Source organism: Salvia miltiorrhiza, chromosome 4 (genome assembly GCF_028751815.1).
Source record: "Salvia miltiorrhiza cultivar Shanhuang (shh) chromosome 4, IMPLAD_Smil_shh, whole genome shotgun sequence".
NCBI classification, from domain to species: Eukaryota; Viridiplantae; Streptophyta; class Magnoliopsida; order Lamiales; family Lamiaceae; genus Salvia; species Salvia miltiorrhiza.
Window position 1 is genome coordinate 37,242,277 of NC_080390.1, and position 27,293 is coordinate 37,269,569.

At 37.4% G+C, this 27,293-nt stretch overlaps 4 protein-coding genes across 4 annotated transcripts; 3 read left to right on the top strand and 1 right to left on the bottom strand.

Moving 5' to 3' along the window:
• Nucleotides 1-1,216: 1,216 nt before the first annotated feature.
• On the top strand, nt 1,217-4,467 carry LOC131021440 (pollen receptor-like kinase 3). The gene is made up of 3 exons (XM_057950625.1): nt 1,217-2,147; nt 2,241-3,006; nt 3,569-4,467. Exons 1-3 carry the CDS (start codon nt 1,557-1,559, stop codon nt 4,135-4,137), a joined length of 1,926 nt encoding a protein of 641 aa, XP_057806608.1. The 5' UTR covers nt 1,217-1,556; the 3' UTR covers nt 4,138-4,467.
• Nucleotides 4,468-5,146: 679 nt separating this feature from the next.
• LOC131023389 (uncharacterized) lies at nt 5,147-9,500 on the top strand. Its single transcript, XM_057952928.1, has 3 exons — nt 5,147-7,918; nt 8,965-9,147; nt 9,222-9,500. Exons 1-3 carry the CDS (start codon nt 5,147-5,149, stop codon nt 9,498-9,500), a joined length of 3,234 nt encoding a protein of 1,077 aa, XP_057808911.1.
• Nucleotides 9,501-13,502: 4,002 nt separating this feature from the next.
• LOC131021441 (uncharacterized) lies at nt 13,503-18,573 on the top strand. Its single transcript, XM_057950627.1, has 3 exons — nt 13,503-13,882; nt 17,671-17,792; nt 18,042-18,573. Exons 1-3 carry the CDS (start codon nt 13,531-13,533, stop codon nt 18,360-18,362), a joined length of 795 nt encoding a protein of 264 aa, XP_057806610.1. The 5' UTR covers nt 13,503-13,530; the 3' UTR covers nt 18,363-18,573.
• Nucleotides 18,574-18,947: 374 nt separating this feature from the next.
• LOC131021442 (protein NEGATIVE GRAVITROPIC RESPONSE OF ROOTS-like) lies at nt 18,948-21,938 on the bottom strand. Its single transcript, XM_057950628.1, has 5 exons — nt 21,785-21,938; nt 21,637-21,709; nt 21,136-21,539; nt 20,921-21,053; nt 18,948-19,225 (listed from the first exon to the last, which is right to left on the bottom strand). The coding sequence occupies exons 1-5, from the start codon at nt 21,788-21,790 to the stop codon at nt 19,206-19,208; spliced, it is 636 nt and encodes a 211-aa protein (XP_057806611.1). The 5' UTR covers nt 21,791-21,938; the 3' UTR covers nt 18,948-19,205.
• Nucleotides 21,939-27,293: the final 5,355 nt, after the last annotated feature.

Below are 27,293 nucleotides of genomic sequence, written 5' to 3' on the forward strand. Positions count from 1 at the left end.
TGGTGGTTGGCCTATGGCTCAAAGTCTTGTCCATCGTCATTGATGCAGCCTTTTGAATTATGTTCCACTGTGACCTTGACAAAAGAATCTCTCAGTGGTTTGTGGACCGACGGAAGAGAATGGCTGCTAGGTCTGGCGCGGCAGCAATGGTTAGAAATGTGAAATTAAAGAGAGAGAGAGAGGGTGAGTTGGACATTTGTTTGTAATTTTTTTTTTCAAATTTTAATTGACATGTCACACATCAGCATGTCACGATGAAGATCCAACAAGACATTTAAAAAATTAGGCACCTAAAGTTTTTATGTGACACAACAAGAATATTTTACAACATTAGATACTATTTTGTTATTATCTTTACTATGGATATTTTCGTTAAAATGTTAAGATCGACGATGGAATAACATTTTCTATTTACCTTTAAAGAAACAAATTTATCACTAAATCATCCTATCTTCCATCTTAATTAAATTATTGATTAATCATAGTTTTATCTCTAATTTTGATTTTTTTTTCAAAAAGTGTCTCAACTCTATGTTTTCACTTTAAAACCTTTAAGATTTGAAAGAGATTGATTGATACCTCGTATTACGAAATTGGACGAAAGAATGACAAATTACTTTATCGGATCTTTTTTTTTTCCACCTAACCATCGAAACACAATTTTATTACATCCAAGAATTTTACAAGAGGTATCTATTATATAATCAAATAAGCAACCTGCACGCAGATGAAACATCTACACCATACAAAGGTGGGAAAACTATCTGCATGCAGGCGGAACCACTACCCACACAAAGGTGAGAAAATTACCCACACGCAGGCGAAATTGAACCCAATCTTTGACTATCTCAACTTTGTCACTTGAATTAGGCCTCATTAGTTTGTTTCTTCACTTAAAAGTTGGTATTTTTACATATTTTTATAATAGTGAGTATTTTCAATTTTTACGTATGCCTTATTAAAAATGGGACTTTTACCCAGTTATTACAAAAGAAAAATTACATACTATTAAGACTTTTCAATAATATCCAAATGGTACACATTTTATGTGTCTACAGTTCAATCTTCATTGTTTCACTTCCCAACTTTAAATAATAATAATAATAATAATAATAATAATAATAATAATAATAATAATAATAATAATAATATGTCACATTTTAAGGAAATATACTATATGGATATAAAATAGTTACTAAAAAAATAATAGGGATCATGATCTTGACCGAAAAACATTCTTGTCCCTTTACAATATATGTCAAAGCAAGCTTAACCTCTGTTTCCACTAGGGAAAAATAGGAAATGAAAAACGAAAACTCTTGAACTTTGAGTAAAATTGTTTTTTAATTTGAGTAATATTCACTAGATTTTCCTTCACCAATCTACGTTCCATTATATCCATTTTAGTAAACGACGCCGCAGCCGTAGAATCATCATGACACATCATTCCAACCCCAAAACAAGGAAAGCTACACATATCGCCTCGCACGGACAACAATTCAGAGAGGTGCATCATCACACCGCCCTGCAGGCAGGTGGTTTTCCGACACCATCTAATGACGACGGCGACGGCGGCCGCTGTTCGTCTTCTCATCATTCTTTCTCTTCTAACCACTTCTCTCTCCATACCCGGCGAGGACGCCCACCTCATCCAATTCAAAGCCTCGTTCAAGGATTCCTCTCCCCTCAATCCCACCTGGATCGCCGGCACCGATCCCTGCGACCGCAACCGCCCATGGCTCGGCGTCGACTGCAGCGACGCCGCCTTCCAATCAGTCTCGTCGCTGCTCCTCATAAACCTCGGCTTGTCCAATAACGCTGGCGGCATCGACGTCCAGGCATTGCAGAAACTCGAAACGCTCCGAATCCTTAGCTTGGAAAACAACAGCTTCTCCGGCCCCATGCCGCAATTCAACCGCCTCAGCTCGTTGAAGTCTCTCTTCCTCTCCGGAAACAACTTCTCCGGCGAGATACCCGGCGATTTCTTCACCAGCATGGGCTCTCTCAAGAAACTCGAGCTTGCCAACAACAACTTCTCCGGCAGGATCCCGGTGTCGCTGCAGCAGCTCGACAGCCTCATCGAGATGCTGCTGCAGCGGAACCACTTCTCGGGCCCCGTCCCTTCGTTCCAGCAGAAATCTCTGCAGGTTTTTTTTAAAGGATCAATAAAAGTTTTTCACTTCATTTTTCTAGGAAAAATATCTTACCAACTGAGTTACGTTTCATTTATTTCTTCGCAGGCGTTGGATCTATCCTACAACAATTTGGAAGGGGAAATACCTCGAAGCATGGCGAGGTTTCCAGCCACGGCATTCGAGGGAAATCCCAGCATCTGCGGCGGCGCCACTGGCAACCCATGCAAAGCTCCGGCGACGTCGCCGCCTCTCGGGGAGGCAATCATGGCTTCGAGCGCCACCACGAAATGGGTGGTCCTAGCCATCGTGGTGGCCGTGCTACTAGTAACGATCCTCTTCAAGAAAAAGGAAAAGGGCGATATGTTCAGCATGATCGGAAGCGATCCGAGCGCGGAGAATCATCAGCACGAACACGCGGTCCAGGTGCACGCGCCGAGCATAAACAGGCGGACGGCGGGCTCGGCGAGGAGGACGGGAAGTCACAATTTCAACAATTTCAACGGCGACGCTCCCTCGATCGGGAAGAGGGGGCGCTCGAATTCGGGGAAGAGCGACCTTGTGATGATCAACGATGAGAGGGGGATGTTTGGGCTGTCGGATTTGATGAAGGCGGCGGCGGAGATCCTCGGCAACAGCGGCTTGGGATCGGCGTACAAGGCGACGATGGCGAATTACGGGACCTCTGTTGTTGTGAAGAGGATGAGAGGCATGAATAAGTTGAATAAGGATGCGTTTGATGCGGAGATTAGAAGGCTCGGGAGGATAAGACACCGGAATATTCTGCCGCCGTTGGCCTACCATTACCGGAAAGAGGAGAAGCTTTTGGTCACCGAGTATATTCCCAAAGGCAGTCTAATGTTTGTGCTACATGGTACTATTACTTTATCCTTTTGCTTCATATCTTCATATATGCTTTGACAAATACAATCTAACTTTGGAGGATAATAGAAGAGAAAAGATTATAGTATATGGGATATACCTAATTTGTTGTAACAAAGACAAATTACATCCCTTTTTATATAAAATATATATAAAAAATAGCCACTCTTATCAAATTATCCTCCATTGCTCTTAATTAGTAGTATTAAATTTTCATTAAGGATAAATTTGTCTATTCATAAAGTAGGCAGTTTTTAATTATGCTTAAACTACGAACTTTCACAAAATCTTAATTTTGCATATAAACTAAAAATTGTGACTACAAATATATAAATTAATTTTTAATTATTCTAATTTTTCACACGATTGTCAATTACTCTCAAATTAATGTTGATGTTGTCGCTTGAGATATGTACAAGACTTGAACAACTAATGTACTAAACAATTTAATTAGATCACTTCAACTAGTCATGACAGCATTAATTAGCACTATAGTCACGAGGACATTAATTTATTGAAAAATAAAATTGATGAGAATTTTGAGCATTGGGCAGGCGACCGAGGGATTGGTCACGCGGAGCTGGACTGGGCTACACGGCTGAGAATCATAAAGGGAGTAGCTCGCGGGATGGGATTCCTCCACACGGAGTTGTCGGAGATGGAGGTCCCCCACGGCAACCTCAAGTCCAGCAACATCCTCCTCTCCCAAAACCACGAGCCCCTTCTCACGGACTACTCCCTGTACCCCATGAGCAGCTGCTCGCAGTCTCTGCAAGCACTGCAGGCCTACAAAAGCCCCGAGGTGATGCTCCACCAGCAGATCACCCCGAAGAGCGACGTCTACTGCCTCGGCGTGGTGATCCTCGAGATCATAACCGGGAAGTTCCCATCTCAGTACCTAAACAACCAGAACGGCGGCACCGACGTGGTGCAGTGGGTTAGGGAAGCCATTTCTAACGGGAAGGTGTCGGAGTTGATTGATCCGGAGATCGCCAACGCGCAGAGCTCGCTTGCAGAGATGGAAAGGATGTTGTATATTGGAGCTAGCTGCACGGAAGATGATCACTTGACGAGGGTAGAGATGAGGGAGGCCATAAGGAGTATAGAGGAGGTACAAGTTTGATGGAGTAGTTGATTTGGTAGATTCCATTTTTTGAGACGTGGGCTAGAATTGAAGCTGCTTCATCATTTTGTGTGATTACTAGAGCTCTTGGGGCATGCATGGAAGATGGTGAGGGACGGAAACTGAAACACCTGCATGCCTGCCTGCACTTCCTCTTCTCGCTAAATTATGAATTTTTTTAAGAAAGGGGAGGACTAGCTTCAACATATACTTTCTGATCTTGTTGCTCTTTTTTGTACAGCTTGTGTTGAACAAATGTAGAGGTCGATCGGTTCTGCTTTCCTTTTCTCCTTCTCTTTCTCTTTTGAATTATATCAATTTTGCTGAAAATCTTTCTCTCTCTCTCGTGCACACACACAGACACACACATAAAGGAACGCCAGGTAATATGTTGTTTTAATTTTTAAGCAAAAAAATTGTAGCTAAGGGCATTCGCTTCTCCAATGCAATGCGTTGGTTTGGTGGATTTGGATTGAATAATAGGGGCAAAATATAGTCCCTCCGTCCCTGAAATAAACTTCTATTTGAGGTTCAGCACAGAAATTTAGAAAAGAAACAATAGGGCCATTATTCAACATACAACATCAAATTTTGTCCACCATTTGAAAAAACATAAATTTTGGTCATTTTTTGTATGTCATGACTATTCTACCCTTCTCTCTCTCCTCTCTCTTTCTGATGGAGATGAAGTTGCAACGTTATTCTTGGCGAAATATGATCCGCTTAATATCGATTCAGACAAGGCCCGTGCTCTTTAGAGCCCATTCTTTATCTAGATATTTTCTCACTAGTTTTATTTAGTATTTTATTTTCTTACTTTATTTGAGTTGAACTTTTAGTATAAATAGGGGGAAACTTTGATGTTACGTTTGGTTGTTTTTTTTTATAAGAAAACTAGGGTTTTGAGTTATCTCTGCGTTTTGCTTCGGTATTCTATTGAATCAACGAAGAATTACGCTCTCTGCTGCATCAGTTGGTATCCAGAGTCGGTCTACGCTCCTGACACGCGATGCCTCCCCGTCGACCCCCTCCAGCCGTTCAAAACGATCTTCACCGCGAGGTGGAGCGTCTGTCTCAACAATTTGAAAATTTATGCGCCCAGAATCAGGAGATTCTTAACCTGTTGCATAACGCCGCACATCGTGACGATCGTCATCATCACCGTCGCGCTCGCACACCTAACTCCGATGAGGACACAGTCACCATGGAAAACCCTTTTGCCTCCTTGGATGATGATGTCCGCGGTGATGAGAGTCGCCGTTGGGAAGCAGGTTTTCGTCTCGATATTCCAGAATTTTCAGGCGAATCTGGTGCTGAGGCTTTTCTCGATTGGCTACATGAGGTTGAGGATATTTTGGATTTCAAACGTGTGCCTGAAGATCGACGTGTGTCGTTGATCGTCACCCGCTTTCGTGGCAGAGCATCTGCTTGGTGGCACCAGTTTAAGTTACTTCGTCAACGTCAGGGCAAGCCTAAATTGACGTCGTGGTCGAAACTACTTAAACACCTCCGTCTGGAGTTTCTGCCATTTAACTACACTCGAACTTTATATCAACGACTCCAAAATCTTCGTCAAGGACCACGTTCTGTGGATGAGTACTCCAAGGAGTTTCACCAACTCTTAGCGCGGAACGATTTATCTGAAACCACAGATCAGATCGTGTCCCGCTACATTGGCGGTCTTCGTACTCCTTTTCAAGATTCTCTCAACATGTTTGCCCCGGTCTCCGTTTCAGAAGCTCATCAACGAGCCTTATTGCTCGAACAACAATTATCTCGCCGTCCTGCACCTGCTCGCATTCCTACTAATGACCCTCCGCCTCCTCGCCCGCCGGTTGCCAATAATCGTCCGATTAATTGCTTTCATTGCGGAGAACCTGGCCACCGCCAAGCCAACTGCCCTAAATTGCAGAAATCTCGAGGGTTATTAGCGGATAATCCTACGGACATGGAGTACTCAGAACCACCAATATTTGATGATGAAGAGCAACAGATGGTTTTTCCAGAAGAATACCTCTCACCTGACGTTGGCAATGCCCTCGTGCTTCGTCGCGCTTGTTTGACTCCTCGAGCTTCCGATACTCAGGTCCATCGCCACTTATTATTTCAATCTGCTTGCACTATTAACGGCAAGGTATGTCGCTTCATTATTGATACAGGAGCCTGTGAAAATGTCATTGCATCAGAGGTGGTTAAAAAGCTTGCAATTGCTGATGAGCCTCATCCGCAACCTTATTCTTTGGCCTGGCTTCAGAATGGTAACACTATTTTAGTTAATCGCCGAGCTATGGTCACTTTTTCCATTGGCTCTAAATTCACTGATACTATTTGGTGTGACATCGTTCCCATGGACGCGTGTCACTTGTTATTGGGTCGACCATGGCAATTTGATCGGAGTATTATCTATGATGGCCGCCATAATACTTATTCGTTCATTTACGAGGGTGTTAAATTGGTGCTTATGCCCTCTGTGCCCTCTCCTGTTCCACCAACGCCGCCACCACACTCCAATACTCCAGCTACTCAACAGAATAAGGTACTTCTTCTCTCACGGAAACAATTTTTCCGTGAATGGGCACATGACCAGCCTATTTTTTTGCTCTTTTCTCATGAGATATCCTCATCATCTACACCTCCTCCCATGGTTTCTGCACTCTTATCTGAATTTCAAGACATATTTCCTGAGGACCTTCCTAGTGGCCTTCCTCCATTGCGCGACATCCAACATCATATTGATCTTGTTCCTGGCGCACAATTACCGAATCGACCCCACTATCGCATGAGTCCGTCTGAGCATGAAGAGCTTCGGCGCCAGGTTGAACAATTACTTCGCAAAGGCCTCATTCGCCAAAGCTTAAGTCTGTGCGCTGTACCTGCTTTATTAATCCCTAAGAAAACAGGTGATTGGCGCATGTGTTGTGATAGTCGAGCTATCAATAAGATTACCATCAGGTACAGTTTTCCAATTCCTCGTTTAGACGATTTGTTGGACCAATTGTCAGGTGCTGTTGTGTTTAGCAAACTCGACTTGCGAAGCGGCTACCACCAAATTCGAATTCGTCCCGGTGACGAGTGGAAAACAGCATTTAAAACGCGTGAAAGCCTATTTGAATGGTTAGTCGTTCCATTTGGTTTATCAAACGCGCCAAGCACTTTTATGCGCGTCATGAACCAAACTTTACGCCCTCTCATTGGCAACTGTGTCGTCGTTTATTTCGACGACATTCTTATTTATAGCAAGTCAGTTTCGGATCATCTTGTTCATCTGCGTGAAGTTCTTTTAATCCTCCGTGCAGAACATTTTTTTGCTTCACCGAACAAGTGCTGTTTTGCAGTTTCTTCTGTTCTCTTTTTGGGGTATCAGATTTCAGCCGATGGAATTCGCGTCGATGATTCTAAAATTATTGCTATTCGCGAGTGGAAAACTCCAACTAATTTGACTGAAGTTCGGAGCTTTCATGGACTTGCATCTTTCTACCGCCGTTTTATAGCTCACTTTAGTGCTATTGCTGCTCCTCTTACTGATGTTATGCATGGGAAAACCTTTATTTGGACTCCTGAGGCGGCGACTGCTTTTGATCTCCTCAAATCTAAACTTACTCATGCACCTTTGCTCGCACTCCCTAATTTTGATATGCCATTTGAACTTTATTGTGATGCATCCAAAACCGGCATCGGGGCTGTCCTTAGCCAGGGCGGACATCCTGTCGCCTACTTTAGTGAGAAAATAACAGGCGCTCGTATCCGCTATAGCACTTACGATGTTGAATTTTATGCTATTGTACGTGCAGTGAGACATTGGAGACATTATCTATTTCAGCGTGAATTTATCCTATTCTCCGATCATGAGGCGCTCAAATTTCTCTCGAGTCAAGATTCTTTATCAGCACGCCATGCCAAATGGTCTTCTTTTCTCCAGCAATTCACCTTTGTTCTTCGGCATCACTCCGGTGTTTTGAATAAAGTTGCTGATGCCTTAAGCCGACGTTCCATGCTTCTCGCTGAAATGCGTATCGTTGTGCAGGGATTTGATGAATTTCACCACTTATATTCATCAGATATTTTTTTGGCCCGATCATAACAAGTCTTGATACTCTACCTGATACTGACTTTTCGCTGCATGATGGATTTCTCTTCAAGGGTCTGGTGCTTTGCATTCCTTCGTGCAGCTTACGCGATAAACTTGTTGTCGAGATTCATGGTGAAGGTCACGTTGGCCGAGATCGCTCCATTGCTCTTCTCTTGCATCGTTTCTTTTGGCCTTCGGCTCGAAAGGATATGGCACGTTTTGTAGAACGGTGTCGTATTTGCCAAGTTTCTAAGGGTACCACCACCAATGCCGGATTGTATCGTCCCTTACCTGTGCCACCGGTCCCGTGGGTTGCTCTTAGTATGGACTTTGTATTGGGATTACCCCGAACACAACGAGGGCACGATTCTATTTTTGTGGTGGTGGATCGTTTTTCTAAGATGGTTCACTTTATCCCCTGCAAACGGTCTGCTGATGCGAGTCATGTGGCCTCGCTTTTTTTTCGTGAAATTTATTGACTTCACGGGCTACCTACATCTATTGTTTCGGACCGTGATACTCGATTTGTGAGTCATTTTTGGAGATCTTTGTGGCGCCTTGTCAAGACAGAACTGCATTTTAGCAGCGCCTATCATCCTCAGACAGACGGCCAGACTGAGGTGGTTAATCGATCTTTAGGAAATCTATTGCGCTGCTTAGTTGGTGACAACATCAAGTCATGGGATCTCCATTTGAGTCAAGCCGAATTTGCTCATAACTCAGCTCTCAACAAAAGTACTGGTTTTTGTCCTTTTCAGTTGGTGTATGCTGTCATTCCTCGTGGTCCTGTGGATTTATTGCCTCTTCCTTCTTCACCTGCGGCAGCTCCAAGTGCCGCTGAACTTGTCACTAACCTTACGCAGCTGCACCAAACTGCTCGACAAAATTTGGAAGCTGCTAATGATCGGTACAAGCGCGCTGCGGATACTCACCGTCGTGAGGTTCATTTTGATGTTGGTGATTATGTGTGGGCTGTTCTTACACGTGATCATTTTCCAGCGCATGAATATAACAGTTGGCTTCCCGAAAAATTGGCCCTCTAGAGATTGTGGAGAAGATTAATCCAAATGCATATCGTCTTCGTTTGCCCAGCCATATTCGCACCTCCGATGTTTTTAATGTTAAACACCTCATTCCCTTTCATGGTGATAACATTTCTGGAGATGAAGTTCAAGCCGATTCGAGGACGAATCGTTTCAACGGAGGAGAGAATGATGGAGATGAAGTTGCAACGTTATTCTTGGCGAAATATGATCCGCTTAATATCGATTCAGACAAGGCCCGTGCTCTTTAGAGCCCATTCTTTATCTAGATATTTTCTCACTAGTTTTATTTAGTATTTTATTTTCTTACTTTATTTGAGTTGAACTTTTAGTATAAATAGGGGGAAACTTTGATGTTACGTTTGGTTGTTTTTTTGATAAGAAAACTAGGGTTTTGAGTTATCTCTGCGTTTTGCTTCGGTATTCTATTGAATCAACGAAGAATTACGCTCTCTGCTGCATCACTTTCTCATCTCCCTCTCTCTCTCCAACGGCTCCTCTCTCTTTCTCATCTCCCTCTCTCTCTCTCTTCAGCGGCTGCGCGGCAGCGACGCCGAGCTTGGAGAATTCGTCGGAGCTCTCGCGGCGATGGTGGAGGAGATCATCCCTCTCTCTCTCTCCAACGGCTGCCGCTCTATCCTCTCTCTTTCTCATCTCCCTCTCTCTCTCTCCAGCGCGCCGCCTGGGCAGAATTCGTCGGAGTAGAGGATGAGGCGGCGGCGGCAGATCTGTTCTGATGAGGCGGCGGCAGTGGATCTGATCTGATCGTTGCGCCGCCTCCTCCATCGACAGATCTGATCTCCGCCTCCTTCGATTTCAGCCATGGCAGATCTGATCTGATCTGTGCAGCTCCGCCTCCTTCGATTTCAGCCATGGCAAATATGATCTGATCTGTGTGCTGCACGTATGGCACTTATGGCACTATTAGTGCCATAAGTGCACACTTCCCCCTAGGGTTTAGATTATCCATTTGAGGTTTAGATGTTCCATTTAAGGTTTAGATTATCCATTTAGGGTTTAGATGTTCCATTTAGGGTTTAAATGATGTTGTTTCTGTATTTGTGCTGCACGAATGGCACTTATGGCACTATTAGTGCCATAAGTGCCCAAAATGATTATTTTACTTGGTTTTATTTTGGATTTTCGTTGGCACTTATGGATCCATAAGTGCCAACGAAAATTCAAAATAAAACCAAAGTAAAATCTTGGCACTTATGGCACTAATAGTGCCATAAGTGCCTAACCCGACCCGGCACGCGACCCGCGTGTCTGATCCTACCCGGTCCGCCTCATTAAGGGTAAAAAAGTCCAAATCAATAAAAATGGCCAAAATTTGTATTTTTTCAATGTGTGGCCATAAATTGTGTTTTATGCTTCATTTTGGCTACTTCAAAATTTTACTCTTTAGAAAAGCTGATAAAGTTGTTGTGAGTGGATAAAATGATAGTGTTAATGATTTGTTATTACTTTTATTAATCATTTATTTATACAAAGGTATTGACACCCTTTTTATTCTTTTTCTTTATTAATTTACAACATTCTTTTTTTCATTTTTTTATTCCTTATTTTAATTCACATGCGCAGATTTAACTTTGATAAAATGAATGAAAATAAACTGGAAATTGCAATAAAAAGCAACCTGCAACTGAAAAAAGAAAATTGCAATAAAATGAAAATTGCAAAAAAATAAAAATAAAACTGGTATACACACCAAGTAAAAGAGGCGACAGAAATTAGGAGGCAAAAGCCAATTCATTAAAAAATTGGCAGATCATTTATCCCACCAAATTTTTTGGAGGGAATATTTTTACAGCTCACCTGCATGCCCTTGAAAACATCCATATATATATAGAAAAAAGCAAATAAAAGAGAAAGAGAGAAAACAATGTTTAAAACTTTTAATTCCTATCATTTTAAACATAAATTTACGTGGGAATGTATTTTTTTGTACCAAAACATAAAACATAAAAGTTTTTTCTTTTGCACCCATCCATAAGAGTATAAGTTTTTCATACCAAAATCAATAAAAAGACTAAAACACCACTAAATAAAAGTATATCTTTTTGGCTCAAGACACGGTCGTGTAACCATCATGTGCAGCCATCGTGTGCACGTATATATACTCCTAATTGTGCACACGATCGTGTAGTCACCGTGTACAACGATGGCTGTACACGACTCGTTTGCAAGCCGTAATTTATACTCTTTTATTTCTTTTAACTTATTAATATATAGTACGAGAAATGTAGTGATTTAACACATTTTGATATAAAAAAACTTAACACTTATATAAATGAATGTAAAAAACTTCTACCTTTTATTATGCGGTATTTAAAAAAGAAATTCCCTAAATTTACTTCTCACATCATATATATCATATTAAAACTTTGGTAATGATATTTCGTTTAATATGTAATTGAATATTTTACATTATTTGAATTACATTATTTTTTTAAAAAAGAGAAAAATAAAGAGAAAAAAATAAAAATAAAATTGTACGATTGAGTGTGAATTGTGGAAGAAAAATAGCTAGGATGATGGAATCTGAATACCAAAACTGAGTTTTTAAAAAATAACGAAAAAGTTGAGTTGTTACATAATTAAATAAATAAATTTAAAGACCGCGCGACGGAGGACTTGAACCCAAAATTTCAGATTTTGGGCATTAGCCTCCTACCACTAGGCCAACACAAGCACATTATTTTTATAAGGTAAATATTCGATTTTGTCCCATCGTATTAGCGTTTTAACAAAAATATCCCAACCTAAGGATAAGTGCATACAAGTACCCATCGTTTCAGGGTTTAGTCATTTTTGTCCCAGAAAAAAATTCCGGCATCGAAATGCTGAGGTGGAATGCCGGAATTCCACGTCACAATTCTTACGTGACAAACTTTGCTGATGTGGCATTTATTTTTTATTTAATTTTTTTGTTTTGTCCCATCGTATCATAATTTTAACAAAAATGTCCCAATGTATTATAGTTTTAACAAAAATGTCCCATCGTATTCAATTTCCTCATCTCAATTTAGAAAATCTGATATTTTTCTTGTTTATCATTTAGTGACAAACATACAACTTGAGATGCAATTGTTTCAAAATTTTCCATCAAAATATTTCAAGTGTCTAAACATATATAATTACATGAAAATGGCTAAAATTGAGTCTGACAATACTCCCTTCTTCTTTTATATTGAAATAGTCTAATTGATGCCAAAACACAAAACAAAATAAGAGTTTAAGGCGGTGTGGGGTTTTCAACTTGACTCTCTTGCATTCCCCGTGTGCTCCCTTCTCTGTCCTTCATTTAAAATTCTCTAATGAAGCCTCTATTATGTTATACTAACTTACATATACATGCTTTTTAGGATCCTGGTACACGTCGTGTACATTTTGTTAGTGGATATGATGCGGCCGCAACAGCTATAAGACTTCCAAATAGCACGAAGGACAGAGAAGGGAGCATATGGGGAATGCAAGAGAGTCAAGTTGAAAACCTCACACCACCTTAAACTCTTATTTTGTTTTGTGTTTTGGCATCAATTAGACTATTTCAATATAAAGGAAGAATGAAGTATTGTCAGACTCAATTTTAGCCATTTTGAAACAATTGCATCTCAAGTTGTATGTTTGTCACTAAATGATAAATAAGAAAAATAACAAGTTTTTTAAATTGAGATGAGGAAATTGAATACGATGGGACATTTTTGTTAAAACTATAATACGTTGGGACATTTTTGTTAAAACTATAATATGATGGGACAAAACAAAAAAATTAAATAAAAAAATAAATGCCACATCAACAAAGTTTGCCATGTAAAAATTGTGACGTGGAATTCCGACATCCACGTCAGCACTCCGGTGTCAAAAAAAAATTCTGGGACAAAAATGAGTAAACTATGAAACAATGGGTACTTGTATGCACTTATCCTTAGGTTGGGACATTTTTGTTAAAACGCTAATACGGTATGACAAAATCGAATATTTACCCAAAAATGAATAAATAAAAATTAAATTGTTAACGGTGTTAAATGACTGTTAAGTTGGAGGGGCTAATTGCACGAAATTAAGAACTTCAGAGATTTAGTTGAACCGACTTCAACCATAGGGTGCTGGCGTATTTGATACTTTAATTCTATATTATATATATAACGAGCAACATAAGGGGACACCAAGCGGTGCGACCTCCTGTGTGTGAACAGTGAGGTCCCGGGTTCAAACCCCACTGCTCCCCTTCCCCAACTCCCCTAAAAAAATAAAATAAAATAAGAACAATAAAAAATGAGAACATTATATATAGAAGAGATGGTCTGTAAATCACGTCTGAATCTCTCATCTTTCACAGTCAAACACGCCTCAGGAAAAATCAAACTAATTTTTTTCCCAAACCAAATTGGTTTTTCCTCTCGTCTAAGGAAAACAGAAACCCACCGACAAAGATTTCTCCTTCTCTCTAAATCACAACCATTAACGAGAGCGAGCAACCAGACGAAGAAAATGGGATCAACATCACCAAAGAGCTCGCAAGTCATAGCAAAGCTTAACCTTAAATCTCATCAAGAAGGTGGATTTTTCTCTGAAACATTTAGAGACACCTCTGTTATCCTCTCCAAATCTCATCTCCCACCACAATGTAAGCCTTTCTCCCTCTGTTAATTACTTTCCAAAATTGAGCATAAATTTTTCGCTAATTTATTTTTGATTTTTTTTTTATTATTTATGATCTCTGTGTGTTGTGTTGGTTTGCATGTCGGTTCTTCGGTTAGAGAAAGTACTCTTCTCTAGGAAAAGTGTGAATAGTTGGTTGCTTAATTGCTTCCCCTGATCTTTGTAATTCCTGTTATATGCTAAACTAATTTGGAATCAGTGTTTGATTAAATGCATCATTTGGCTTCTACTGGTCTTGTTATTGAACATGAAGCATGTTGGACGCCAGTTTGCTGGAAAGTAGCTCTTAGTATCGCATTACAATACTAGCAATGACCTTAATTATTACTATTAGGGTTCGTTTACTTTAATGGAAAAGGAGAGAATACATATATTTTCACCACTTTTTCCACCATTTTCACTTATTTACTACTCCCTCCGTCCCACTAAGCATGTCCACTTATTTTTGGGCATGGTTATTAAGAAAAAGGGTTATTGAACGGTTAAAGTGATAGAGAGTGGTGAAGCCCACAACTTTTTGTGAGATAAAGGAGTTTCCTTTGTTTTTTAAGTGGCCATTTGTAATGGGACAGCCCAAAATGGAAAAAATGGCCATGTTAAATGTGACAGAGGGAGTAATGTATGATAGAAAATTTCTTCGACAAGGTGAAATATTTTCTCAAGCAGCTCCCTTTCACTCATTTTCTCTCCAATGTTAATATTATCTTTAGGTAGTGGTGTGAAAATATTTTTCAACATTTTCCAATATTTTTATCTCTAGTATATATGATAAAAATAGAGGAAAAGATAATATTTTCTCAATTACCTGCTCTTTTGAGTTGATACTCTAGTGTGTTTTCACAATTTAAGAGACCTAAAAAATAATTGGTTATGTATGCCAAGAGACCACCCTCTGATACAACAGAAGACAATATTGTATAAAACTATAAATAAAATTGAAGTGCACGAACTTTTTAATGAGCTGAACTTGCACACACACAACACAGACATGAAATCTTAAGTGCACGTGCCCTTAATTTAGAATTTGATATTTAAGGTTAAGAATAAGATGTCGAGGCCTTAAAATATGCGATCAACTCTGTTCAGTTTAGATAGGAGCCCTCACATCCTCTTACTTAGTGGTTGGACTTTGGAAATTCTTGGCCGAATGTATTTTCAGATTTTTACACAAATATGCTCCTTAAAACTAACATTAAGAGACAGTTATATCTCATTAAGTTCTCACTCTCCACTCTTTTATCTCCTAAGAACCTTCTTGGCTCCAACTTGAATGTTGTTGAAGGTGTAATAAGCATAATTTTTTTTGTTGATACTACAACTAGATATTTATTTTTGTGACGTTTGCTTCTCTAGTTCTTCCTTGACATCTTTCACCTGCATCTTGTTTCTTCGATGCTTCTTCAGATTGAAATTTTGTGAAGCATTTAATTTTGGAATGAAAATATTCTCATGTAGGGTGCAGAAAATTCATCAACATGCAAGTTAAAACTGGGGATAGAGTAAATATGAAGTGCGTGTAATATTTTAATTAACTGAAACCATGCCAAATGCTCCTTAAATAAATACCAATATTTAAGAATTGGAATCTGGTAGAGTGAAGGGTATTTCGTGTTGAAAGAGAATCCAAACTAAAGAATATATTGAATGGATCAATATTAAAATAGAAGGAAAACAAGTTTCTGCTCAAGCAGAAAATCTGTGGAATCAACTAAGATAATTTCACTAATGCTCATAAATGACTCTACTGTACTACTAAAATAACAAAACTACGACTCTGCAAAAAAATGCCCTGTTTAAAGGAAATAAAAGCTAACAACAAAAATCATATATGTAGAGATAATGGCCTACCTACTTTACAGGATAAGCTTGTAAGACTATGTTAGTTCTACGCAATTCAGACAGCATAGAATTTAGAATAACTTATTTGATTGTGTCTACTTTGAAAGATTCCAGGTACCAAGAAAACCCAACAAGCTTTGACTGACCCATTCCTCCGAAGACCCTATTATTTTGAATGCTCAAGAGATGAGCCAACAAGTGTTGTGCTTTTTGTTTATTGTTAAGGGATCAAAACTATGTGAAGCCATAATTTGGGCTGACTAATTGCAAACTGTGGAAGAGCTTGATGAGTGAAGTAGTTCGTATGGTGTGGGGTTAGCAATATTCTAGTAAGCTCATCCGACCTAAAGAAATATTGACACTGTTGTTGAGGCTGAGTTATCTTAACCAAGCCTTGCTAATCTTGTGTTGTGAGCCCATTCAAGTGACATGTGAATTAATTGTAATTTTGTAAATGTTGGGCTCGTGCAAAAATGTGAAACAAGTGCATTTGGCATAAGGTGCATTTTTATGTTGAAACTTGAATTAATATAAATAATTGTACCGTTGCCTACCAGCAAGCTGATTTCCATGACCATATGAACAAGATGAAGTTTTCTCTTTGAAATACAAATAGTGAAAATAGATTCATTATACTATATGCGAGTCAATGCCAAGAGAGATGGGTAGGCTGCTGCTTGCAACAATTGTCTTACAAGATAGGCTTCTGCTAGCCACTTCCACCCTTTGCTAATAAGGTTTAAGGAAGTTATGAAAATGCCCGTAACTAAATAAATGAACCTTCTAGATAGCTACCCAGAGGTACTAATGCAACTTATCATTGGCTCAAAATTTTCCTCAACTTCCTTGTGCTTATAACAACTATGAAGTGCAATCCAAATATTCTTTGCATGAGTAATACTTTTATATATATATATATAAGGTTGGGTTCCATAGAGAATTATCTTTTTCGAGAGAATGAACAAATCTATATATTTTACGAACAGATCAACATAACTAATGAACAGACGTATTTAGTAAAAATAGAGAAAAACTCGCCACCATCAGGATTCAAACCCAGGGCAAAATGTTGTTCATGCAGTACATTGATTTGTTCATCAAAATTATAGATATGTTCGTTTTTGTTTCACGAATTCTCTATTCTCTAAATATTTAGCATTCTCTGATGAACCTTTCTCTCTCTCTCTCTCTCTCTATATATATATATATATATATCTATATAGATATATTTGTAGGGGTTTGGTAAGATGAATTTGATTGGACATTTGATCTGTTTCGTATTTCATAGAAATCTTGAGGAGAATAGTAGTAGCCCGTAATTGGTTTCTTTTCTGTGCACAAGTTAGGATACAACTGTAGCAGTGGTAAAATGCAACTGAAAGTTGGAATTCTATGAACTTATTTTGGTTTTTGTGCAATGCTAGTGTATTATTAGAATTTTTGCAATTAAGGACACAAATTTCTCTTTTATCCTATTCAAATCACCCTCGATATTGATTCTTCGCCACTTGGGGCTGTAGTATGTTTCAGGGGTTGAGCTGTTAACCATTAAATCGGTAATATGATTTTTTTGTAGAGGGGCGGATGTAGCCAAGTGGATCAAGGCAGTGGATTGTGAATCCACCACGCACTGGAGTTACTTCCATTTCTTCCCCTCAACTCTATTGATTATCACTTTATTATACCCTTTGTGTTTTTAAAAATTTATTAAGTTTCCCTACGACAACCTTGCAAGTGTCTGATGTTAACCAAGCAGTGTCTCAACTGATTTCCATTGCTCCACTGCATGGGCATTTTTTATCATTATAATTTACGATACTAGAACTCAAGAATTCTGATTCATGTACAATGCGAATGAGTGTAGTTCCTCGTCCTCGTCTATTTTTCTTACTCTTGATTCTAATTCCCTCACAGATAAGGTTGATCGACCTGTCAGTACATGCATATACTTCCTGTTGCCTTCTGGAAGTGTATCTCACCTCCACCGCATACCCTGCGCAGAAACCTGGCATTTTTACTTGGGAGAACCCCTAACAGTATGTCTACGTCGACCTCTCAAATGGTATCTGAGTGTTCAAATTATCTCAACATTATTTCATTATTTGTATTGGATTAAATAACCAATTCCTCTAAAAGATATCGAGAAAAGTACCATTTGATTTGCCTTTCTTTTGTCACATGATTCATGCCCTTGTGTGATTCTTGCATGTTCATTTTTTTCATGTACTAAAACAATAGCTTAAGTTCATGCTACTTCTGTCTGTGATGCCAAATTTTAATCTTAGGTGGTAGAACTCAATGACAATGATGGGAGCATAAAATTTACATGCCTCGGACCCGATCCACTTGCTGAGAATCAAGTAGTTCAGCACACGGTGCCTCCAAATGTTTGGTTTGGTGCGTTCCCTACAAAGGATATTGACATTTCATCTGATGCCACTGTTAAACGAGCCACAAGGGACCACGAGGCACACTTTTCTCTCGTGGGGTGCACCTGTGCGCCTGCATTCCAGTTTGATGATTTTGAGCTGGCAAAACGCTCTGAGCTTGTCTCTCATTTCCCCAAGTATGAGTCTCTCATCACTATGCTCACCTACGATGAATGAATGCCGCACCTCACCTCCACTTTATGTATCACTGCAACGGAATGATGTTTTACTGTACGATTTGAGGTGTTTACCAGGTATTACTTTTCTGGTATGCTCCGTTAATCTGGTTTCTTACATTTCATTTTGTACAATGATGAATGGACATTCGTGCAGCTTGTTGATTATATATGAATAAAGTATAACTCATAGTATATTATTTTGAACATTATCAAACTGTCTCCAAAAATTGAAATGTTGGAAGACTCTGAATTATGCTACAATCTACTATGTCACTTGGCTTCTGAAAACTTACTTTGTGCGTAAATACACAAATTTTCATTTAACTTTGGTTTTGCAAGTTCATTAAATTTTTTTATCTTTAATATGCAAACTTTCAATTGTTTTGATTTTCATACGGATGTCAATTACTCTCAAATTAATGTTAGTGTTACGTTAACATTGTACTCTCAAATTAATGATAAGGCTACGTTAACATTAAAATCATCGAAAATTGATAATTGTGTAAAGATCAAAACAGTTAAAATTAATGTATTTAAAAGCAGAATTTCATGTAAAAAATCATACTATATATTAAGTTAAAGTTAGGGCATTTTAAGCGCAATTACCCTTTATTTTTACCAATGGATTGAGTTCTTCACTCCAAAAATTAAAAGCACAAGTGTCTGCCAACGCCGCTTAATAATGGCAGCGAGGTTATGATTATCACGGTTCATGGACATCCAATTTGAAAGTAAACGACAATAAATTAAAGAAACAGAACTCTGAAGAGGAGTTTTGAAGCATGGAATGAAATGAATTACCTTTAATTTGCAGCTGATATGCACACACGAATCATAGCTCTCATAGATCTAGAACAATATCTGTAACCAGAAAACATATAGCACATTATTGAATAATAACAAATTAAAACTATCGTTGAGGTTTGACATATTTACTGAAACAAAATCTTCTAAATTAGAAATGCTTTCTTGAGGTGGTATAAGTTAACTTGGAATTCGTATGCATGTTACTAAACAACCCCACGACGTAGTACCACTAGTAGTATAATAATATTCATCCGTCCCAACTAACTTGATCAATATGAACCGCCCAATTAAGTTGATCAATTTTTTTATATGGAATAAATATAAGTAAGGAAACATCTAATCACTTTATTCACTTTATTAATTATCAAATACACTTAAAACACTAATTTCTTAAATCTCGTGTCGTAAAGAAGTTGATCAGCTTAGCTGAGACGAAGGGAATAATAATAATAATAATAATAATAATAATAATAATAATAATAATAATAATAATAATAATAATAATAATAATAATAATAATAATAATAATAATAATAATAATAATTACCTATAGATTATTGAACTTTTATCAAATTTGGTTTTGCATACAAACTTTAAAGTTTGGCGTGGTAATTACTAAACTCTTGATTTAATATGATTGTATTACCAATTAGAATTTCCGTCAAAATTATTGAAACGCATTATAAATGATCGTAACAAAAAATTGAAATAAATAAATAATTTCCACGACCGTCTAATTATGGTACGAACTGATATTAAAATTAATTAAAATTTTAAAATAAAACACTTAGCGATCGTTTTTTGGTTGTTAATATGGTCATTATTTGTTAATGACCGTTAGCAACAATCATCACTTAAAAAAATTAAAAGATATACTAAAATAATACTTTCGGTCATAGTTTTTGTAATGTTCGGTCGTTAAACCTGTCTTTGTAGCGACCATGTTTTTTCAGTCGTTGAATTCGATCTTTGGAGGCGTGTTTTCTTGTAGAGCTTCATGCGATAATTGCAATTACTATTTTCTAAAAGTCGTAATTTTTTTATATATATTATATGGATATAGATAATTTTTTAATCAGTAACATATGAATAATCTATTAATTTATGCTAAGACCAAGTATTTGACAAAATTATAGATCCATTACTACTGTAAATTTACGATTAGTGGTCTGACTTCCCTAAAAAAATTATTTGTGGCCTTTCTTTTAAAATTAAAAGATTAATTAATGTCAGTTAATTAAGATTTAGTGGACAATTAATTTTGTACATTGTATTTTAAAATTAAAATTAATTTTAAATATTGCATCAGTTGTAACCTTGAGTTATCTTTATTTACAAAATTATCACTTGTTAATTTGAAATTAAAGATTGTCTTGAATATAATATAGATTACACAATCATCTTTAAACTAAAAATAGAGGGATACAATCGATATAATATATAAATATAACATATATATCATATAATGCTATTGCATTTAAATCAAATATATATATAGAGTAGGAACATATTGTATAGAAGACTTTTCTGTTTTGAGGGAAAAGAAGACTCTTTTTAAGTAGGTATAGATGTTAAATAGTTCTTTTATATTTAACCCTATTAACCATCGTCAAGAATATTTGTGAGTGGTTTCTAACAAAAAGGAAGAAGATTTGTGAGCGTTGCCAGTCATATATAGTCGACAGTTTTAATTTGTTGCAAAGAATTGTATTTGCAAGAGCAAGATAGATATCTAAATTAAATACTTACATTCCGAGTCTGTCTTTACCCAATTATTTGCATTACTGGCCTCTCCTCGTTCTTGCTCGTTTGTGGTCCGATTTTTCTCCAAGTATTTCTGCCTTAGGGGATGTTTCTTCTTTGGGATCACAGCCTTGATTATCTGCTAGAAAAGACAATTAATTAATCTCAGAATTAAATAGGTAGCTGTTGAAGAAATTAACAAGTGATTAAGAGAAATCAACCTTGTCCATTCTTGATGTATCCAGAAATGGATCTCTTAGGATGGATCCACCTCCACAAAGAAACGCCTTTCTAAGAAGAAACGATATGGATTTTGTGTACATGCTGCCTTTCCCTTTTCTAGTGCAAGAGGGAATATCTTTCCCTGTGGTTTGGACGACTGCAACTTCCCTTTCTTCTTCCTTCACTCCAAAACTCTCCAGCATTTTGTCTATTGGCAGATCAAAATGCTCTGAAGAAGTGGAAGCATGCTCGTTTAGTAGTGATCTCAACTCCTCCTCAAATTCCTGCGCTGAGATTTCTTCGGCGTTGGCCTTCTCATCTGAGTCTTCGAGCTTGTTTCCGAATGTGCCGATCGACAGCAAGCTGCTGGAGCAACCAGAAGTTTCTTCTTTGCGGAGATGATCTGTTTTTCATGAGAGATATAATCAGATCTACAACATATATATATATATATATATATATATATTCTTAATTATTATATATAATAAGAAAGGACATACAAGATGGTAGTTCTGGCTCCGGCTTGATGGTGTTGTCCTTGCCATTCATTTTGCTTTTCATCCAACTAAAAAACTGTAACAACTGTAATCCGTCAAAAACCTAGAAATTTGAGTACATGTAGATTTGAGAGAAGCAGTGTTTAACTACCTTCATTTTTTAGACAAACAGGTAATTGCAGGACTTCCCACTGCAAATTTACTACTGGAATTTTGATACTATATGATAAGAGTTTTTGGGTACTTGTGGAGAAAGCTTAGGGTATGAACTCTCACTACTCTTGAGGAAATGTCGATTCTGAGTTAATTCTATCTGGAGAGGTTTAGGTTTATAAATAGTATTTCCTTTGTCTCAACTTAAATGATGCACTTCTTTTCGCCACGGGATTTAAGGAGAATAAAATTGTAGTGTAAAAGTATGTAAAGTTGTGTGGGGTGGGTCACATTTTGTAGTGTAAAATTATTACCAAAAATAGAAATACGCCATTTTAGTTGGGACGACCAAAAAGAAATACGCACCATTTAAGTTGGGACGGATGAAGTATGAATTATTTTCAACTCTTATATCGTACAATTGATTCTTTATTTCCTTAAAATGAATTCGAGTCTAAAATTTGAATCTTGGTGGCGAAAATCGATTTTTCGAAGTTATCATTTTTCACAATGAATTCATAGTGTTTTGCCGTATAGTATCCAATGTACCATATTTGGTGTTCCACTTTCAATTTTTTTTTTTTTTTTTGTATATTTTTGTATTCAATTTTAATTTTGTATGCTTTACTTTAAATTTTATGATTATTAACTTGGGTTCATTCCATTCGTTTAGGATAAATAATTATTTTTATCATTTAATTTTACGTACATTTAGTTCATTAGTAGAGTTGATAAATCCAAATTTAGGATATATAATTTTTTTTTTAAATTTTAATTTTTGTAAATAAAAATAAAGTGCAATTCACTATATATATTAGTAATAAATTTTATTTTCATAGAAAAAATCATTAATATAATACTGAGATACAGTAACACACAAAATGATTGGACACTAAGGCTTATTGCAAATCCCGTTTGTATAATAACTCAAATAAGATTATTATCTTATTTGAGTAAAAAACATTTACGAAGTGAAAAGTTTCTAAAAAATCTACGCCATTCCCCTCTTAATTAGTTTATGTTAATTGTAGATTCTTGGTTGGATCTCCATTAAAGTCACGCACGCCTATTCCACGTGAACATGTCCATCCTCAGTCCCCCCCCACACCATGCACTTGATCAACACACACAGAGATGTAACAAATAATCTTCACTCCGATCCTCTCATATAATATAAGCATGAGATCACGTTGTGTAGCAAGTAGGCATGGGGTCCCTTCCCCACGCGTCGGACCGCAGTAAAAACATATGACTCCATCCTTCATCGTACCAATCAATCTCTATCGAAAACCTCCTCAAACTGATCGGTCTTTGTAATTAATGTTGCTCGCTTACCTTTAATAACTCATCTTTGGGAACATTAATTAATCTAACATAACTTATCTTCATATATCTGGATATGTGAAGACGAATAGTATTGCAGGAAAGAGTGGGGAATCCCATTCAGCCTTGGAGAGCATATGTTCGCTTGGTTGGAGTGCCAATTTCACTATAATAAGTAAGTTATTAGTATGTTAATCATGAATCCTACTTTTAATTACTTGGCTCGACCAATCAACAATCACTTATGTCAAGCAGTTTTGAGTCTGCGGTCCAAATCAACATCCTCGTATACCCTGCACACAATCCCCATGCATCATGTTACTAAAATATATATCAAGGCAATAAAATTAACTACTATCATATTTTGTCCTCTAAGTTTTCTTATGATCAGCAGAGGAAACGAGTCTTGCATGTATTTGCAGATGATGAATTGCTTGATGTTAAACATCTTTATATATAGACTATTTGTAGCCATATATATTTGATGCAATACTCAAAATATCTTTGAAAAAAATATGTTAAAATACGTATTCAATTTACGAAAAGTCAAATATTCTAGTAAATAAAAGATTAAAAATTAAAAGCAATTACATCAACTTATTAATTAATCTAAACTATTAAATGTGAATCTATATTCACATTAATAGAATTTTTTGTATTCTTCTCTCCACATAGATCGTACATCATATGTTTTTTTTCACTAATTCAAATAATTCAGATTTTTTTTCTTCATCAGGAAGTTCAGCATACACAAACTTGTCAATTTCGTTTGTGGTATTTATCTTATTTTCACTTAAAAATAATCAACATATATATGGACATGTGGTAAATCTCCTTTTTGAAATTCAATTACATGAATGTGTGCAATTACATGTCCAAAAATCACATTTTTGAATAATTGATCTTTCAAGGTCTTGCAACTTCGCTCAAAACACTCTTGCAGTTAAATCGAGACGATCTTGAGTTGTTGACCAACAAATAATTTTTCTTGTATTTCCTTCCATTATGACTTTGCATGTCATGGTGATAAATAAATTTGATTTTTCAAATTTTTGTACTAATATCAATGCATAAAGCCTGCTGAATGGGCACCACATTCGGGTCTCTCATATTTTTTGGGAAGGGAACCGGGTGGCCGATCACCTTGCTTCACGTGTCGTCCCGGAGTCCTGGTGGGATCACGCCATTCTAGAGATTACTGACCTGGTCGCCGAAGATGTTGCACGACCCTTTTTTGTTCGGATGGTCTTTTAGGGGTCTCCTGTCGTTGTTCTCGGCCTCGACAGCAGGCTCGTTCCGTGTGCCCCCCTTTGTCTTGGGCTGTTTGATGTTCTTGTTGTTTTTGGTTTCCTCGCTTTTGTAGCTCGGGCTTTGCTCGGACTCTTTATTGGTTTTCCTAATAAACTATATTTCAGCAGCTATGCTTGTTGTAGGAAAAACAATGTATTCTTTTGCCAACTTCATTCCCTCTCAATTCTCCTTCGAAAACACTATCAACAATTCTTTGATATAATTCTGCTTTGACGACGACGTACGAGTGAGTGAATACGGAGAAGAGGATGGCAACTGCGACAAAAGCGAAAATTGGAGAAAAGGTTGTCAGATAGAGAAAGATGAGGCTTGTCATAGATAGAGTGTGAGAAAGACAATCGTCTATGTTGGGTCCCTGTGGGGTACTAAACTGGTGTATGGGGGAGGGGGAATACACCAGTAGGCTATTTTTCGTTATTTTTCCAATAGTATGAGATTTAGGGTTTGAGAGAGAGAAAATGTGAAATAAAGAAAATTCAGCCTACAACACAATTCAAGGAAAAAATTGTCCACAATATTGAAATATGATTATAATTTATTGAAATAATGTTGGATGAATAATTATTAATTTTCACTATCCTAATGGATATTTCACACTATTAGCAGAAAATATAATATACTCCCTCCGTCCGTCAAAAGTGGACTACTTTGGCTGGGCACGAGATTTAATAAAATTGGTGATAATTTTGATGTAGTGAAGAAATGGTCCCACCACTTTATGAGATGTGTGGTTGTCACGACCGCACTTGCTAAGGATAGCAAATTCGGGAAAACCGCGACTAAGGGAGGGAATTTAGGAGCGGGATTTAGAAAGGGCATATTCGTTTTCTTGATGACTCGACTTGTATAAAGAAATCAATCGAAATATCTAGATATCAACGAAGGCCACAAGGGGACCGTACATAATATTATCCCAAAACGGGGTACTCAATGGTTTTAGTACATTATTAAATAATACATATTGTTTGACAAATGACATAATATCTTAACATAATCAGTGTTCGCAGCGGAATAACAATAACTTGAGTATATGTATGAAGACATATACTCCACCCTGAGGTTCTCGTCCTAAATTGACAAAAGCTCCGCTTGCACACTACATCCTCGATCACAGCTCAACCTGCACATTTATAAATACATACAGGGCTAAGTACAAGAGTACTTAGTGGACACTTGCCGAAATTTACATACATGCATAATATTTTATCGTCAAGCCTTTCAACAGTAGTAAGATACGAGGGTTTTCCTTTAAAGACTCGTATTTACCAAACATAATATCATTTCTTTCATCAATAACCCGCACAGGTATTTTATATCATTAATTACCATATCAGTAACTCGTGCCGAGAGGGAGGCCTCCCTCTACGGACACTATGATCGGCCAACCCGCTAGATGACTCACGATCACAAGGTGTACACTAATTCCGAAGGGATTTGCAGTCCCATCCAGAATTCGAATTCGATTAACATCAGATAGGCAATTAATAATAAAACATAAAGCATTTAGGCATTGACAATATTATTTAAATTCATAAGCATAAAGTCTTAGCAATTCTAATATATGGTTTTAATTTATACATAGAAAGCCCACCTGGTAGTAGAGACTCACGACTAAGCCTTAAACTCTTGTGCTTGACCTTTAATATGAGAAAATAAAACAAGATTTTAATTTAAGGAAATTCTCAAATAAATGAGGATGCGTAATGTAATTATGCATGGCTCATATTCCTTTAATTATTAATCCAACTATTGGATTAAAACTCGTCTTATGATACAAGATTATTAATCTTAATTAATCCTCTTATCTTAGCGTTTACTAACCTGCTTGCTAGTTAAATTAATCATCTTTGTTTAATCTATTTAAGGGAATAGCTAACCCCAATTAATCAATAATTGATTTAATTAAAATTAATCCATAATTAGAAATAATCAAGTCCAATAGGTCACTTAATAAATCTAGCACTAGTTCTCAATTGGGCTAAAAAAATGGAAGAAAGCACTGTTGTAAGTTTAAATAATTAAAAAGGCTCGACATAAGACCGCCTAATAATTAATATGAAAGGCCTAATTGAAATAATTAATTGGCTTAAGTAATTAAATAATTTTTTTTGGCCCAATGAAGAAATAATTGATTAGTTGGGCTCAATTAAATAAATCAATTAAGGCCCAGCTAAGATAATACAACAGCTTAATTAAAATAAAATGCAGTTGGGTTTTAAATAAAAGAATCGGCCCAGAGAGTTATATAATTCGGCCCAAAGTAAAATAAATCAAGGCCCAACTTTCTCTCTCTCTTCCAATCTCAACAGTCGGTTCTCTCTCTAAATTCTCGGTTCTCTCTTTTTTTTTTCATTAAAGCAGAACACACACTCTCTCTCTCTTAATTATCGGTTCTCTCCCTTTTTTTTTATTAAAGCAGAACACACTCTCTCTCTCAATTATCGGTTCTCCCTTTTTTTTATTAAAGCAGAACACTCTCTCTCTATCAATTATCGGTTATCTCCCTTTTTTTTTTATTAAAGCAGAACACTCTCTCTCTCTCTCAATTATCAAGACTGAATCTCTCTCTAAATTCTCAAGAAACGAACGCTGCTCAACATCTCTCTCTCTCGCTCGATCCAGCTGTCGCCGCCCCGCGTCCTGGCCGTTCCGGTCGCCAGCGAGGCCGGCGTTAATCTATCGACCACGCCGCCTGCTCCCTCATCTCCTCTCCCTCGATTTTTCTCCCCCCTTCCATCTCTGACTCCGGCGAAGTCTAATATCGCCGCCGCCGCTTGAGTCGACGGGAGCCGCTGGAGTGAGCCGCTGGAGTCCGCCGCCGACTGCAACTGGATTCCGGCGAGTTCGCTGCCGTCTGCTGCTGTTTTCTGGTC